This window comes from Plectropomus leopardus, chromosome 7 (assembly GCF_008729295.1).
Source record: "Plectropomus leopardus isolate mb chromosome 7, YSFRI_Pleo_2.0, whole genome shotgun sequence".
NCBI lineage: Eukaryota > Metazoa > Chordata > Actinopteri > Perciformes > Serranidae > Plectropomus > Plectropomus leopardus.
The window spans coordinates 20,166,601-20,184,800 of NC_056469.1; the positions used below are offsets into that span (position 1 = coordinate 20,166,601).

Below are 18,200 nucleotides of genomic sequence, written 5' to 3' on the forward strand. Positions count from 1 at the left end.
ACAGATGGGCAGGAGGAAGCAGGCTGCCCATACTGTCGTCATGTGGGGCGCATGGAGTGACGCGCAGACACACAAACAAGCGTGTCCACACAACACACACACGAACACATGACTTGAGAAGAACATATGCAATGTGTAACAGAGCATACTGAGGCAGTCAGCAGTCTGTGCACAGGGGAGCTCAGTCCTGCTGCAGTCTGCAGCTCTGACAGATGACTTTTCTAATGTGCTATAATCACTGTTGTGCAGGTTACTAAAAAAATATTGATAAGTCATAGTTAGAAGTTACTTCTCTCAAAAGTAATTGACTTACTTTACCAATTATGGGGTATAAAAGTAATTATTTACTAGGGAAAAGTGCTTTTGAGTTACTTTTAAATATTTGCTTCAACATCCTCAGGGCAAACATAGCTATATTATTTCAGTGTTTTCAGTGTTTCTGTGTCACAATGTGTCACAAGATAGCTGCCAAATTTTATCTATGATTGTACCCATTATCACTTTAATGGAAAATAAGTAGTGGAACATTAAAACAGGATATGTTTTGATAGGCCCTTTTATTGTGGTTTCAACAGAGCTTTAAATCAAACAACACAAATTAGTTTTTAATGCTCCTGGCAGAGTAAAATGAAGTAGCAACTGTGTCCCAGACATTTGACAGTAAACTCTTATCACAAAAGGTCTGATGAAAATGAGGGGATGAAAGTTATTTACAAAAACATAAACACATCGACGATTATCCTTTAACCATTTGAAACCTGAGCAAAGTGGCTTGATATCAGTCAAAAACGAGGAGAAGGCAATGGGCAACAAAGGAAGAAATGACCCAAACATTAGCAAGAAATTAGTTAAGAGAATAAGAAAATTACCTTTAATTAGTTTAAGAATAGAAAAAAAATTAAAATTTCTAATAAATTTGTTACATAATTTTAAATATCATTATAAATATAGTTTTTCCTTAACTTAAAAAATAATAATCTATATCTTCTAATTTCTTGCAGTTTATTGAACATTTCTTGCCAAGTTGCTCATTACCTTTTTCCCTTTGCACATTGGAAAAACCTTTCCAATGTGCAAAGGGGAAAATGAGCACTTTTCATAATGTGCCACATTTGTGTTTAATATCATATAGTCTCTTAAAAACAAAATAAAATCAATGTTATGTTAGCAAAAAAAACTCTAAAAAGGGTCTTGATATAACATTAATTAACCCTAGTTAAAATACAAATGTAGAACTATCAACATTAATAGTGGAAATATGAATTAGAATTAAATATATTAAGGATCACACAGTGAGAGTGATGTGGGTGCCTGTGTGCCTGTGTGTGTGTGTGTGTGTGTGTGTGTGTTTGGTCAATATCAAAGACTTGAATCATTTTAGCTCTTCTGTTAAGATGCACAAAAATGCCAATTTCCCCAACACATTATGCATGACATGTGATATTGATTTTTGTGTGTTTCATTATTTTTTCCACCTGATTATATTTCTGATGGCTGTGGAGGAGTGTGAGGGTGTGTTTGTTAAAGGGGGCAAAAAGATTAATGAGTGCCAGCGGATACAATCCACTCCGTCCCCTCCACCTCTCCAAACACACACACAAACACACGAAACGCCGCCCCACACCTCCGCTTCGATACCTGGATTTATTCTTCCTAAAAGAGGAATCAGATGTGACTCAAGCCAAAGCTACTAATGATGTAGCCCCCAAACTTTTAATGGATGCATTCATCAGAGTGGCAAACTCTTTGAATCCCCTCCGCCCTCACACACCACCCACCTCCTTTTTTTTCCTTCCTCTCCCTCCATCTCCTTCCCTTCTTACAAATTCAGTTCAATTCATTACTGGATGTCTGATCTTCTCCAGCTTCTATTAGAGGATATGTAAAGTCATCCTAGCAGTACATTCTGCCTCAAGTAATCACAGCCGTGCATTAGTGCTCCGTCTCTGAGACTACACATTAACTGAGAATTAGATTTGCAGAGTGGTATAACCCACATCGAGCTGAGGAAATAAAACTGAATGGTCTCATGTGTTCGTGACCTTGAAGTTAATAGTTTCTAGGTAACGTTCAGAGCCGTCTTTACACACATAAATTGCCAAGAAAAAAAATATTAAAAATTTGTAAAAAACGTTTTCCAGGAATTAATAGAATGTTTTGGAAATGTATTTATAAAAATCATTTAATCATTTATACTAGATCCCTAATTAGAAATATAACACATGGCTCATCAAAGAGGCAGATCCTGGCTGTACTAAATGGAGGCACCAAAATGAAACCAAAACCAAAACCATCGTTGTAATAGTTAATTGAATATCGTTTAAGTTTTGGACTGTTGGTTGGACAATACTAGCAGTTTGAATACATCACCTTTGGCCGTGGGAAATTCTGATGGGCATTTGTCTGTTTTTCTGACAAATGAACCAAACAATTAATTATTTAAGCAAATCAAAATAATCAGTTGCAGCACTATCAAAGGCTGTTGAAACAGCGTTATCTTTATCCTGCCAAATTCATGCAACAACCAGTAATGTACTTGTTACACATTAATTTTCTGACAAATTCTCTGGTGTTGCACAAAGTACTTTAAAAGGATGATTCACGCTCCAACTCTGAAAACCAAAAATGACACTATCTCATGTTCAAATAGATGAGTATACTTTGGTAGAAAGGAACGCATTATACAGATCTCCGGAGATAGATGGTTATTGATTTCCAACTGAAAAGTGAATAAAAAATAAGACCTGTCTGTTATGATGCATTAAGCAGAGTCGGAGTGTAAAGCAGGCCACAAGGTCCACAGGGCACTCAGTCGGCTACTTTAAGAAACTTTGTAATACAAAGAGAATCACTTCTGAAGGAGGCTGTGGGAGAACTGCAAGAAACAATGAACAATGAAGTTTTACTGCTATACAGGACGATTGAATGAAGCTCGAGTTATCTGTAAAACTTTTCTTTCAGTAGAACTTCCCACTGAAACAGGAGGAAACACAAACGATTGTGCTGTACTTAAATGAATAATTTAGAGCTACAGTACGCACCGCAATCATACACCAGGGGTGCCTTTATTTTAAGTTCTTGGAAATGTTAGAACATACCAGTTGTCATACAGTGTTACACACAGCTTGAGAAGTAACTTTTTCGTAGTTTGTGGGTTTTTTTCTGCATATTCCCTCAGTTTCAGTAAATCTGTATCTACTTTACAATAATATTAAACTAGTATACTCTTCTGGTCTTCCGGCAGATTCTGAACTCTACATTCAAGAAACATATTGATATGTAACAATTTTAATGAGTGAAAATACATGTTCAATGGTTGCCTTTTCAGATGTGTCTGTGTTGCATTACACAGTAATAAAGAAAGAATAGTGGCTGTGATAAATGTGTTGATAGCAGTAACTACCTCACAAACAGTGAAATAATTCAGCACATAAATCTAATGACGGATAAAGGCTGTGTTCTTGACTAACGAGCTTGTTGACCATCATAATGTAGCCTGTAGAGGAAATTAATAATCTTTGGCTTGTTTGTTGATTGTGTTTTTGATAGCATAAATATAAACACCAAGTCAGTTACACACAATGTGAGGCAGCACAGTAGTGTAGTCAATAATATTGATTTATGACACATATCAATACTTGATATATGAAACGGTTTCAATACTCATTTTCCGCAGTATGAATACACCAGTACCTTAATGTTAAAGTCTACTATTAGTCATTTTGTTGTTTTCTGCGACTAACCAAGAAAAGAAAAGTGGACATTATCATGTTACAGCCATGTTACATTTATCTTTTTAAAAAAGTATCTTTTTCGTTTTGTATGAAAGTTAGAAATTCCAGTATCGAGACAAAACATAGACCTGGTGATGAAACCAATGGCTGTATACAAAGATGGGCAAGATGTCTCTACTTCCTTCCACGGTACAAAAATGAAGTCAAAACATACTACATATGGCTCCTGTCATCTTGCACATTGGAGGCCAAAGTCTGTGCAATAATGATCTCTGTGATATTAAGTCCAATTAATTAAATCACACTTTAAAAAATAACACTTGAACATACATCAACATGATGAGAACTACTTTAAATAACAGAAAATATCTTTGGTTAAAATAATTTGATGTGTAGACCTTTTTTTTTTTTTGGTCCGTGTCCCATTTACTAAAAAAGAGGCGTTGGGGATTATGACTTATACTGCAGCTGGCCATCAGGGGACAACTGAGATGACATGTTATCTATCTTTATTTTACAGTTTATGGATAAAACCTGCTACCCTCCCACTATGTCTCCAGTTCCTTAATGCAATGCTCTGATTTACTTTTTTTCTGAATACGCTGTATTTATGCAGTAATCTAATGGAGTGTTTGTCATTGTCGTCGCCTGTGTGTAAAAACCATGAGACTTAGTCTACTTGTCTGGTTATTGTTGCAGTGGCAACAGTTGGAGCTGGGGCTGGGCCTCAGCCGGGAGCAGCATCCTGGCTGAGTTCGGGACCCTTCACCTTGAATTTGTCCACCTGTCGGAGCTCTCCAGGAATTCCATCTACACAGAGAAGGTACGAAGTTCTGTATATATGGATTGTATTTCAAATTTTTCTTTACAGAATAACATTACTATTTTACTTTAAAGGGATAGTTTGGATTTTTTGAAGTGGAGTTTTATGAGGTACTTATCCATGATCAGTATTTTACATACAGTACACATCAGTTGACACACCCCCAAGTTTGAAGAAGCAGGCATGTCTGCGATGTCTGCTAAATTGAGAGTATTTTCCATTTTACCTTTCCGTCAGACAGCTCGTTGCAGCAGGGAAGCCGTTAGCGGTTACAGCTCCCCATCTATGCTTTCATCAAAGCTACCAGACTCCGTTGACAAAAACATTTTAGCTCACTGAACATTAGAGATGTAACGATTCACTCAACTCTCGATTTGATGCGATTCATGATACTGGGTTCACGATATGATTTGCTTACGTTTCTTTTAAATACAAAATGATAATACAGAAAAATTATGACTGAAAAATATTCTATCAGTTATTTCAAACAAAAATGATACAAAGTACTGCATTTTCTTTTCTTTTCTATATAAAATTAAAGAATCCCTTTTTATTTCTGAGGAAGGGTATGAATACAAAACACAAACTATGCAATGAATTGTTTATGGTTTACATTCACAATGTCCCCTGCTGTTAAAAGAACCCCCTTTCACTTGGGACAGAGGTGGCTGGTGTAGAAAGTTATGCTTTTGCTAGAGGGGAAAGCAGAGAGGGCAAGTTTGAAAGACTAAGTTGGCCATTTTCCACTCTTGAGTGATAAGATGGGCACTCTCTTTGTGCTCGTTTGGGCTAACAGGGTTGCAAATGCGCTTGCCAGTGTGGTTTGGCCATGTAGTTGCTGTTAAGGAGTAGTGTGCATATGTGGTGCCGACTGGAGCTTGTTAGTATGATGCCAGCTCACATGCTGCGTCATGTTAGTTATACTATTTGTGTAGTAAAACACCCTCTTGCAGTATTTGCAGAATGTTTTTGTCTTTTCTGTTATCTTCTCGCCTTTATTTCTTTCTGACTTGAAGTAGCTCAAATGCCACCACACTGCTGATTTGAAACAGGAGGGTGCATCTTCCTAAGTTGGCGAGCTCTCAGACATGACGTAGGACGTTAAAAACGTAGTGACATTGCACATCGAGCAAGCGACGTCAAAAGTAGATTATGCCCTCCAATGTTCAAAAAGAGTATTGCAGTTAATTTTTCATCTCACTGATTTGAATCTCATATATTTTTTTCAATTTTTAACTGTCTCGCGATGCATTATTACATCCCTACTAAACATGGAAGCTGCTGATCTACTGCTGCTGCAATCAGTTAGTTTGTTTGTGTTATTGTGTGACTTTGGTGAATCTCAACTAACCATTTTAAATTTCATCATCACACAATAACACAAAAAAATTAACTGTTTAAGGCAGTGGTACACCAGCAGTCTGGTTTTGGAGAGAGTGACATAACAGCTTGATTTTACCACTGTAAATCACTGTCTGACAGTAAGGTAAAGCAGTTAAAAATACTTAATATAGTGTGCACGTAAACAGACATTGTTTTTTTTTTAGGTGGGCCTTTTTTAGGAGGCTAAAATATATGTTATTGTTGACCTTTCCACAGCAGATTTCTTGGCTTTCATGTCGGACTCCAGCCTGTTTCTCCAAGCCGACTAACATCTATTATATGTAACATGTTGTCTATGGATAGGTAATCCATACAACGAAAAAACGATTAACTTTCCCTTTAAGTTTTGACCGTGAATTTATGGTTTCATTTCTCTGTAAGACGCTTTTCAGCCTTGAAACGATGACACAAAAAGTGAATGTGTTAAGCAATGGAAGTGCAGTATCCTAATGATCTTGATTTATACTCATTGTTTATTGTTTTACAGGTGATGAACATTAGAAAACTGCTGAAGAAGATTGAAAAACCTCACGGCCTGTACCCCAACTTTCTCAGTCCAGTCAGCGGCAACTGGGTCCAACGTAAGTACTGAGTTAGCTCTTCACAGCACTTTCACTCTGGATAAACTTTATATTATTAGAAGGTTACAGGTACCTTTGTGTTATAGAGTTCATTGTAATGAAGGACAAGGTCAGTGGCTTACATGGAATATCAGAAGAAAACATAAGATTTACATTAACCTTGGTGACAAAACCATTTCTATTTTCCTTGTAACCTCAATGTTATAATATTTATGTTTTCATCAATGTTCATCAAGATTGTGGTTCAAGACTTTGAGTTCATTATATGTCATTTTTCCCTTACCCATTTCTGACTCTTCTATTTGCTTTCACACCACTGACAGTCCTTGAGTCACCTCACGTGTCAAAGCTCTTTTAGTTGCTCGTCTGTGTCATCCACCCACACCCGTCTATTTCCTATCATTTTTAATGTGAGGCTCATAGCAATGGCTATATGACTCCCATTGCTCTGGGTTATTAAAATGATAATGAATTCAATTACTTCAGGAAATTGGATCTTTCCGATTTACCTGAAAGGAGGTGAAAAGAAAAAATCAGTGGATAATTCAATGCTGGGACTAAAAAGGCTAATTGTTGCGGGTGAGCATGAAGAAAAGCAAAACTGTATATATTTATTGCCACAAAAGGAAAAAAAGAAATCTTGGCTTCACAGCTCCCCCTCATCTGTCTGTGTCAAGGACAAACACAGCGGCACTGTGATAACCTTGTGGGGGAGTCGACAAAGGTGTGTGTGTCTGTGTGTGTCTGTGTGTGTGTGTGTGTGTGTGTGTGTGTGTGTGTGTGCACTGAGCATGAGTGGATAGATGAAGACCTGTGCACGCCTCCACTGCAATATCAGATTCATCGTTATGAATTTGAATGTGGACTTAAGAGGGAAATCAACAACCACTTGTTTCAATTTACACTCAAAAGCTTTAAGTGTGTTACATCATTTTAAGTTTAAATAAACTATTTTCTCCCATCAGTGAACAAAGAATGTGTGGGTTCATGGTACATGGCCATGCATGCTACAAATATATCAAAAAGACCAAAAGCAGTGAAAATTTTTGAAAGACATCGATTTCTTTTTTTTTTTGCTACATGATTCCAGCAAACCAGAGCGGCCAGCCTTACAGAAAATGACTTTTTAACTCATCATAGACAAATTTTCAGTGTCTGATAAAATCTAAGTTGTCTTATGTCACTTGTATTTTTGCGTCTTGACGTTGCGACAAACTCAAATGTGTTTAAAATGTTTACGTTTTTAGTCTTTCAATAAGTACTTCAGTATAATTTAGGTGAACAGAAGGATTCATTATTCTATGTGATGCATTAGATAAATGTTTAAAAGTGATGAGAGGTGGTGGTGCTTGCAATTATTTTCCAGTGCTGTATGAGTGGGATGAGCTCAGAGAGACAATGGATTGGTAAACACCAGTAAATAATCTGCGCCAGGATGTTTTGCTAGTCTGAAAAACACTCACAGCGGAGCACCATCAGCCATAAGCACAAGTTTCCAGCTGTAATTCAGCAGTTAATAAGCAGCCATGCTTGTCTGGCTGTGGATGGTGGAGTGAATTTACACAATTGCAAAACGGTTTCATCTGTGAAAATAAAAATGAGTGCTTGAAAAAATACTTGAAAGTCCTTGAATTTAACTTCCTTCTGTCTGTATTAACCCTGGTTTGTTCATAAATACAGTTTATCTTCATTGATTATATTAATTTTCAATTGACAGGAATATTGTGGACAAAAGGTGTCCTCATAGCTTGTGTTTTTGCAGTCACATAAAGATTTGTTAATATGTCATATTTCATAAAGGGGAGTTGGCGTAGTATTTTCCACCAGGAGCAGAATGGGAAATAATCTCCAAAGGAATCTAGATGTAGTATAGTTTATAATAGTTACACCACAAGATCCCCAGTCTTTGCAAAATGTTTTGATCTATGACTAAAAATAATTCCTTAAAAAAATTCTTTTAAAATCTTCTATTCCTATGTATCGTGGGCTTTGATCAGGTAATTATTGATTTGGAAATGGTATAACTGGGTTTCAACGGTGTTCAAGACATGTCACTACTTTTTTGACACAACCAAATGCAGTGCATTACCTGTTTTAGGTCCATACCCCCCAGTATGAAAGTATTTTGGAAAACCACAAGGGATGATTTGACCTAGAAGTATTTACTATTATACATTTTTTTCAGTACTTCCCAGCAGTATATAACAATCAGTTCCAATAGTATCAATCATTACATTAACTCAACCTGGATAAGCAACCTAAAATGGATGGATTAACCAATGACAATTATTTATTCATTAATTTCATATTTCATCAATTTGTGCAAAAATCAACACTCACTCATTACGGGACAGTTAACCTCCAGCTACTAAAGCTAGCAGGAGTGTTGGTATTTTCCTGATAGCATTCACTGAATCTCCACAAAAATTGATACAACAGCCTCCTGTGTTCACATTATTCTGTCACAATCATCCAATTTTTAGTTTAAAAAAGAGCAACGTTGAGGAAAAATAGTTTTTAAGCCTTTTCAAGACTTGCAGATACCCTGGATACAGACCTGTGTTTGACCCTGCTGAATATATTCTCACAGTCCTGTTTCCCTTGTTTCCCCCCTCTTAGATCATGTTTCCATCGGTGGCCTCGGGGATAGTTTCTACGAGTATCTGATCAAATCATATCTGATGTCAGACAAGACAGATGACGATGCAAAGAAGATGTACTACAGCGCACTGGAGGTACGGAAATTTTAATCTCATATTTCACACTCAGGCATGGCTTCTGTTAGATCAAATGATAATTGTTACAGTCATTTGCATAAGCCTGTGATCAAACAAAGTACACAAAGTGCTTCACTCCCAAGACGAACAACGAGAGGACAGCAGGTACATGGCTGAAACTTTTCGGGGACAACTGAAGGCAGAATGAAGGAAACGTTTTAACCGTTTTCAGACATGGAATAATTAACATTGCTGGCTTTATCTGTTACAGTCATTACTTTTTGTCATTCAGACGGTGTCAGTCACTAAAATAATACTCATGGCTTTATTCAGAACTTTCTGGAGAGAGCCACAATGCTCTCTTGATATTTGTTTGATCATATGGGAAAGGTAACGTTGAATTAAAAACAATAAATAATAATAATACCCCTCCATGAGCTACCACCTTATCGTGGTGGAGGGGTTTGCGTGTCCCAGTGATTCTAGGAGCTCAGTTTTCAGGGGCTTTATGCCCCTGGTAGGGTCACCCATGGCAAACGGGTCCTAGGGGAGGGACCAGACAAAGGGTAGCTCACCGGACTCTTATGATGAACAAGACGAATGGTCCAGAGTTTCCCTTGCCCGGACGCGGGTCACCGGCATCAGGACACCCTAGGCCGCAGTTCAATGATCAACTTTGTAGTCGTATCGTCGGACTTGCGGCCGTATGTCTTGGACACTCGGATGAAGAGAGGGGCGGAGCTGTCAACCAATCACCACCTGGTGGTGAGTTGGCTGGTTGGTTGGTGGTTCCGATGGTGGGGGAGGACGCCGGTCAGACCTGGCAGACCCAAACGCATTGTGATGGTTTGCTGAGAACATCTGGCAGAGTCTCCCGTCAGAAGGAGCTGGGCCATGTTCCGTGCCTCCATTGCTGAGGCGGCCAACCGGTGCTGTGGCCGTAAAGTGATCGGTGCCTGTCGGGGCAGCAACACCCGAACCCGCTGATGAACACCGGCGGTAAGGGATGCCGTCAAGCTGAAGAAGGAGTCCTATCAAGCCTTTTTGGCCTGTGGGACTCCGGAGGCAGCAGACGGGTACCGACAGGCCAAGCGGAATGCAGCTGTGGCGGTTGCCGAGGTGAAAACCCGGGCATGGGAGGAGTTCAGTGAGGCCATGGACCACGACTTCCGGATGGCTTCGAAGAGGTTCTGGACCACCATCCGGTGTCTCAGGAGAGGGAAGCAGTGCTCTGTCAACACTGTGTATGGTGGGGACTAGGTGCTGAGGTCTTCCGGTGAGGAAGCAGGGCCTGGGGACTCGGCGGTGGGCTCCTCCATCTCTGGGGCTGAGGTTGCCGAGGTGGTCAAAAAGCTCCTCAGTGGCAGGACCCCTGGGGTGGACGAGGTCTGCCTGGAGTTCCTCAAGGCCCTGGATGTTGTGGGGCTGTCGTGGTTGACACGACTCTGCAACATTGCGTGGACATCAGGGGCAGTGCCTCTGTACTGGCAGACCGGGGTGGTGGTCCTTCTTTTTAAGAAGGGGGACCGGAGGGTGTGTTCCAACTACAGAGGGATCACACTCCTCAGCCTCCCTGGTAAGGTCTAGGGGTACTAGAGAGGAGGGTCCGCCGGACAGTCGAACCCCAGATTCAGGAGGAGCAATGCAGTTTTCGCCCCGGTTGTGGAACTGTGGACCAGCTCTGGACCCTTGGCAGGGTCCTTGAGGGTGCATGGGAATTTGCCAAACCAGTCCACATGTGTTTTGTGGACTTGGAGAAGGCATTCGACCATGTCCCTTGGGGAGTCCTGTGTGGGGTTCTCCTGGAATATGGGGTTTCGGACCCCCTACGGGCCATACAGGTCATACAGGGGACGGGCTGTCCGTTCCCTGCATGACCAGTGCCAGAGCTTGGTCCACATTACCGGCAGACAGTCGAACTCGTTTCCGGTGAGGGTTGGACTCCACCATGGCTGCCCTTTGTCACCGATTCTGTTCATAACTTTTATGGACAGAATTTCTAGGCGCAGCCAGGGTGTTGAGGGGGTCTGGTTTGGTGACCTCAGGATTGGGTCTCTGCTCTTTGCAGATGATGTGGTCCTGTTGGCTTCATCAGGCCGTGACCTTCAGCTCTCACTGGATCGGTTCGCAGCCGAGTGTGAAGCGGCCTGGATGAGAATCAGCACTTCCAAATCCAAGGCCATGGTTCTCAGCCGGAAAAGGGTGGAGTGCCCCCTCCAGATCGGGGACAAGATCCTGCTCCAGGTGGAGGAGTTTAAGTACCTCGGGGTCTTGTTCATGAGTCAGAGAAGGATGGAGCGGGAGATCGACAGGCAGATCGGTGCAGCGTCTGCAGTAATGCGGACTCTGCACTGATCTGTCGTGGTGAAGAGGGAGCTGAGCCGAAAGGCAAAGCTCTCAATTTACCAGTCGATCTTCGTTCCTACCCTCACCTATGGTCACGAGCTTTGGGTAGTGACCGAAAGAACAAGATCGTGGGTACAAGCGGCCGAAATGAGCTTCCTCCGTAGGGTGGCCGGGCTCTCCCTAAGAGATAGGGTGAGAAGCTCGGTCATCCGGGAGGAGCTCGGAGTAGAGCCGCTGGCAGCTGCCCCCGCAGGCAGCTGCCCCCGCAACCCGACCCCGGATAAGCGGAAGAAAATGGATGGATGGATGGATGGATGAATAAATGACAATAAAAAGGTAGAACAGATAAGTGTTTTTCACCTATTAGCCATGACATTTAAACCGCTGGCAGGTGAAGTTAATAACATTTATTATTTCATAACAATGCAATGTTCTGCTGGGAAACCTTGGGTTCTGGCATTCATATGGATGCCATTTGAAATTCACCTCCCACTAAAACTTTATTGCTTTAATTTGATGATGATCAAATACAAGGCTCATGGCAACAGCACCTTCTGATGGCAGTGGCCCCCCCAGGCATAACGATGTGCCTTGAGCCATTCCTCTGCAGTTTTCATGGTGTGGCATGGTGCATTTTCCTGCTGGGAGGTCCACTGCCATCAGGGAGTGCTGTTGCCGTGAGGGGTTGTATTTGATCTGCAATATCTGGGTGGGTGGTTTGTGTCAGGTGGCATCCACTTGGCAGCTAGGACCAAAGGTTTCCCAGCAAAGGCTCCTATTGTAACAAGATGATCAAAGTTTTTCACTTCACTTGTCAGTGGTTTTGATGTCATGGCTGATTGGTGTATGTCCTTACACAGGCCGCATTAAAAATTGATTTTTAATAAGTATTTTGCAGATGAAACCCTAATTAATGAATGTGACTGCTTGATCGATGGTGGTTTCTTCCCCCTCACTGTGATTCCCTGCATAAAATGTCTCATTAATTTCATTATTTTAGAGCATTAGAGGGCAAATTCTCCTGCCTGTTGTATAAAATCGGACAGCAGTTTTTTTATAATGCCTGTTTGCTCATATGCTGAATGTAAAGATGGATGTTTATTCAGCCATGAGATTGCATGGAATAATATTGAATATCTAGAGTGTTAGTGCTGGTCTTGTTTTGCTCATCTTTTGTGCCTCAAATCAAGGGGAAAGAAGTTTTTTTGTTTTTCTTTTAAAGACGTGTTTCATCTCCCTTTGCACATATTTAATTCCGCGCTCTTATAGCATTAAATTCAGATTTCTGCAGTGATGCAACTTTTAAAGCAATGTCTGACCCAGCAACACCATGGAGTGAGAGTGCCATGTAGTGTCCCTCTCGTCACTCAAAACCAGAGCTTTTATTCATAGATGTATAGATGTGTCTCTCCTATTGAAATTCACTGGGTCTTATGGAGATGCAGATGTCGAGCTGTAATGGATGCTTTTATTCAAAGCAGCATACAGTGATTTAATACAGCAGGAGGTTTTTTGTGACAGAGATGTTCTCAGTGGAGCGGTCATAGGGGAACGGAAGAGAGATAATATCAAAAAAGAAAGCTCCCTGGTACTGCATAACTTGATTAGAGCTGTGATTAGATGGCAACTGCCTTGTGTATGCAACAGGAGCACTCCCACTACCTGCAGAAAAATGAACCCGCTGCACTGTACACACATGCATGAAAAATAACAGAATATGTCTGTTTTTGTCTTTAATGGAGATAATGTAAGAGTAAAGCACATTGCCTCTGGCTACAATTACAGTATCACAGACAATAATTTAAAATTGCCATTGAGATTTCCTCAGTTCTCATCAGAGGGTCAAGCCAGAGGCATGACTGCTAATTACAGACTCTCCGTCTCCCCTGTGACTTGATATTTAAATGGCCAGGGACCCCGACGTTATCAGATTAAGTTATATACTGTGTGTTTGTATAGAGATCTTAGGTGAAGGCACAGCACAACTCATTAACTTTGGCATTCAGATAAAAGTAGATTACTAATTAAAACACACTGTTGAATGAGAAAACATTTTTCCAATTATGCTATGCCATGATTACTGCTAACAACAGCTAATTAGGGGGGAAAATCATCAGTCTCAGCCCTCAAGAGAAATGTTTTTCCAGAGAACATGATATTTATAAGACTTCATATTATACACATTACTTTGTTCTGTCCTCAGCAGGTTGCATCTTCATTAGCACTCATTTAGCATGAAAGGTTTTCTCACACTGGGGTAGGAGGAAATTGTTACATGAAGGGGAAAAAATAAACACTGTACTGGTTGTCACCGCTAGGTTATTTAAAATATCTCCACAAACAAAATTTTATTTACAAATAAATCTAAAAGATTATATCTTAATTTCCTCATTTTTTCTTTCCAAAGTCAACCTGGAAGAGTTTACAAAAAAAAAGAATGATTGGAACTGAAATTCAAGATGGAATTAACAGTTTTAATAAGCAGCAGTTTGTGGGGTGTTTCTGCGTAATATCACAAACTTGTATTCAAGTCAACATCTGGTTTATTGATAAGCAGGTTTCACATACAAGGAAATTGCTTTGGTGTTCTCGTGAACAAGAAACAAAGATAGAACACGAGAAAAACTATTTAAAATATAGGTACAATGTAACTGTTTAAATGAAAGAAATATACAACCTATCCTGGGGGATGTGCAAAGCTTGACACTATTAAGAATAAAAACATTCTGCCATGTACAGAGAGATTAACCCAAAGATGTGTTTTAATGTAAAGCATATAGACCAGGGTCTATATAGGTTGACAGAGGATTGCTGGCAGAAAATACTAATTGTTTGGATTCACAAGTTAATATACTTGTTAGATGAGCTTCTTTAAGTCTAACGTGACAGCTGCACAACCTGAAACTCTGAAACTTGATACAGCGGATGTCTTTATCGACACTGCCCCATAATAAAAGAGACCTGAAAATCATTATAGTTTTTGGAAAAATCAAAGCGAAGCTAATTTTATTGAGTGAATGTTCTCTATGATGAAACGATATAGACAGATCAGTGTTCTAATCGTTTATTAGCTGTAATATACCAGCAGTATAAAATGGACAGGACCAGGCATAAAAACACATTTCAAAGTGGTAAAGTTATGGTGTTTTGGAGGAAATGCATTTTGTTTCATATGCAAGTACACATCATACTGATTAATAAAACTGTAAAGTATTAATGGATGATGCTACCTGTGATTCTATAGACGACTTCATTTAGAGCAAGTGTGGACTCAAGTAAATTTTCTTGATTTTTTTTTTCAAAAATCACAGGAAGATATTACAAGCTACAAGAAAATTGTCTGACATAAGCAAAAAAGAACAAAAGAAAAAATGTTGAAAACAAAAAAGGTAAACAAACAAAGAACAGAAACAAAATGATAGATACATGCATAGATAAAATAGTAATAATAATTATAAATATAGTTTCCTGAGAGTTTGTCCCTTTTTTCATTACTTTCTAAAAATTCTTTCTTTCCTTCCTCTTTGTCTCTCTTTTAAAACTATTTTTCAGATCTTTTTCTTTCCTTAATTTCTTGCAATTTGTAGGACACCTCTTGCAGAGTTGCTTATTGCCTTCTTCAGCCATATTTTAAAAGAAATAAAACCAATTTGCTCAGCTTTCAAAGGTTAAAACGCATGTGAAAGGATTCTGAATGCAGCACAAGAAAGCTGATGATGGTCCAGGTTTCAAAGGGTCAAATATTTCTGACGGTGTGTTTCTGCAGGCGATTGAAGCTAACCTGGTGCAGAAGTCACCCGGTGGTCTCACCTACATGGCCGAGTGGAGGGGAGGGATCCTGGACCACAAGATGGGTCACCTAGCCTGCTTCTCTGGGGGCATGATCGGTATCGGGGCGGACGACGGAGCTCCGGAGAAGAGGCAACACTACCTGGACCTGGCTGCCGAGATCACGCACACATGCCACGAGAGCTACGCTCGCTCAGGTAAGTGGAAATGTCAGGACCGTCGGACATGTGTATTTAGAGTGTGCAGAGACTCTTTGCTTCTGAGAGGCTGCACAATAGTTCAGTGCAGGAGGCACAATGAATTCCAGAAGGAGGGCAGCAGATGCATTACTGCTCATTTTGTTGTGGATATAAATGTCAAATTGAAAGATCTGTTTTTTCTATTAGAAGTTGCCCGGAGCCATATAATCTTTTTTACACTTGGAGCACAGAGTGGAACTTTTTTGTCTAAAGCCCAGTTCAGACCAAAGATTCACAGTGAGACAAGTTGAATCATTCAATTACTTACAATGTGCCAGTCTTCAGCACTCTAAAAACCTGCCAGTTTACACCAGTGCAACTAGACAAGACCGTTTATTGTCTCCATAGAAAGAACTCTCTGTGTGTCCTCTCTGGTTTCCGGCTTTTCAGGCTTGTTTTATAGCTGAATGTAATTTATAGCCTCTTAAAATAAGAGTTAGGATGATGATCATAATCGCTACAGCTACATCTCTTGTAGGCTGGTGATGAAATGGCAAAAACATAAACAAAATGACTAAGCCTCAGACGGACAATAATCATGATAAATACGCCACATAATTTAAATAACCAGCGCCGCTTAATCAATAGATGAGAGGGCTATGTGTTTGTGACATGAGCACAAACAGCAGGCAGCAGCAGTGACCCGGCGTCCTACAAACTGTGTTGTTGGAGATGCAGGGATCAGCGGGGGACGGGGCGATGTTGCCAGGGAATGCTGCAGCAGACGAGCACACTGTCTGCAGTAATTTTGACTTGGCCAACTGGCTTTGCTACAAGCCAACTGGCTGTTGAAACAGGTGATGTTCCTTATGTTCTAAAACCAGCAGCTGGAGATCTGACCAGCTGAGTGAGCCCACTTGAGGCAAGCTGATACTTGCCAGTTTCTACCAGCACAACTTTTCTTTGCAGTGCACTGAAACAGCTTTGTCTTGTTTCGAATCTTTGGTCTGAACTCAGGGCTTATTGGCTTGAGAGGATTGTTTAAAGCTCTTGGAGATGGAGTTCTGCATTGTTTTAGAGCCAAGACCTATGTCGACTTAATTTCATCTTAAAAGACAAAATCATATGCTTGCTTTTGGATGGCTTTCTCACTAACAGAAAATAACTAATCTGAAAACAGACCAACACAAAATAATCCATGGCAGCTGACTAGCACAAAACAAACTAAACATTTCTTTCACTGGCCGATAAACTCCATGGTTTTGTGTTTTGTTACATAAGACATCATATTTAATAAATGTTACTAAGGGAGATTTGGTACCACCTACCACCAAGACCCATTTTGAGCAAAGCATATTAAGATCATACTTGAAGTACAACAATTTCCTTATCTCCTATAAAAAAGCAGTAATTAGGAGGTTATTTAGGGAAAACTCTCAATTAATGGCCTACTAGTTGTAGACTATTCTTATGTCCTCTTTTGAAAACTGGAGACAAAATGAGACATTAACACGACAATCAAATGGTTTGAAAGAGTCAGTGTAGAAGTGAAATATGAAAAATTTATTTGCAAACTTAACACAAGGTTCCCCACATGAGGGGGAGGGTGCAACAAAGTGGTTGTGCCAAACAAATTAAATCAGTATTGAACAAAACAAGGCATAACCAAGCCCTACTGCTGAAAACAAAACACAAACCAAAAACCTGACTCACTCATCTTAAAAACTTCACAAAAATAAATAGAGATGGCAAAAGCCAATAAATCATGTGTTTCTGGACATAAATGAACTATGTGAATGAAAAGTCTATTGTCCTCAACCTCCCGCCACATAACTTTAATTTTCTCAGGCAGTCTAATTCTGTGCTCCCAGTTCCAGCAACAGTGCAGCAGCGTTACCAGCTACATTATCACCGAGTCGCTGTGGAAGAGCTGCTCAAAGGATTGTTACCGTAGTTAAGTCATCACAAGCTTGTGTCAGTCTACTACTTGCCACAAAGCACCTCGACTGAATGTCGTGTAACATTTGTATTCAGTCATAAAAATATCTATGCTTTTGATCAATGTCTGAGCCCCATTTTAACATCACATTCTGCCAGTTTAACTTTTGTTTGTAACGCGTCACCCCCATCAGCAGCGACAAGCGTTGGGCATCAGTTTGTCGCTCCATTGCACTGGCTTCTATCGAAAATGACTTGTGGGCTGTTGCTCTTTGCACTAAAGCAGCAGATCAGAGAGAGGGAACCTTTAGGCACGCTCCCTCTGTTTGGCATTTATACTCTTTGCATCCAAATAATTCTGTACTTTAGACGTAGTAACTGCTGATTGTTTATTAAGGAAAGCCAGTGAAATGTTATAGTTCATCACTGTTGTGGTACACTATATCTGCCTTGTTAAGAGAGGCGATGGTTGCATTCAGAGTAAGAACATTACGAGTCTTGGAGAGCGATACTGTAAATTAAAAAGGCCTTGGGCGTTTTAATTTTGCCCTGATTTAAAAGCAGAATCATTCTCTGTGGCCTCACCTCAACAGAGAGACGACAGGCCCTAATAAGGAGCAGCGAAGAATTAAAGTCCTCGATTATTGTCCAACCGCTCACAGCTGTAGGCAGCAACAGCAGACATGGAGGTGTCTTGCAGTGTGTTAGAT

The 18,200-nt window shown here is 40.2% G+C and overlaps 1 protein-coding gene across 2 annotated transcripts in view; it reads left to right on the forward strand.

Moving 5' to 3' along the window:
• The window catches only part of LOC121945100 (mannosyl-oligosaccharide 1,2-alpha-mannosidase IA), a 231,244-nt gene that overhangs the window by 204,871 nt on the left and 8,173 nt on the right, over nucleotides 1–18,200 (forward strand). The window contains exons 6-9 of one of the 2 annotated variants that reach the window (XM_042489124.1): nucleotides 4,431–4,557; nucleotides 6,428–6,521; nucleotides 9,141–9,256; nucleotides 15,351–15,570. In XM_042489124.1, the coding sequence (XP_042345058.1) occupies nucleotides 4,431–4,557; nucleotides 6,428–6,521; nucleotides 9,141–9,256; nucleotides 15,351–15,570 (557 nt within the window). The remainder of the gene's footprint in view (nucleotides 1–4,430; nucleotides 4,558–6,427; nucleotides 6,522–9,140; nucleotides 9,257–15,350; nucleotides 15,571–18,200) is intronic. The other variant, XM_042489125.1, reaches the window with a different exon arrangement.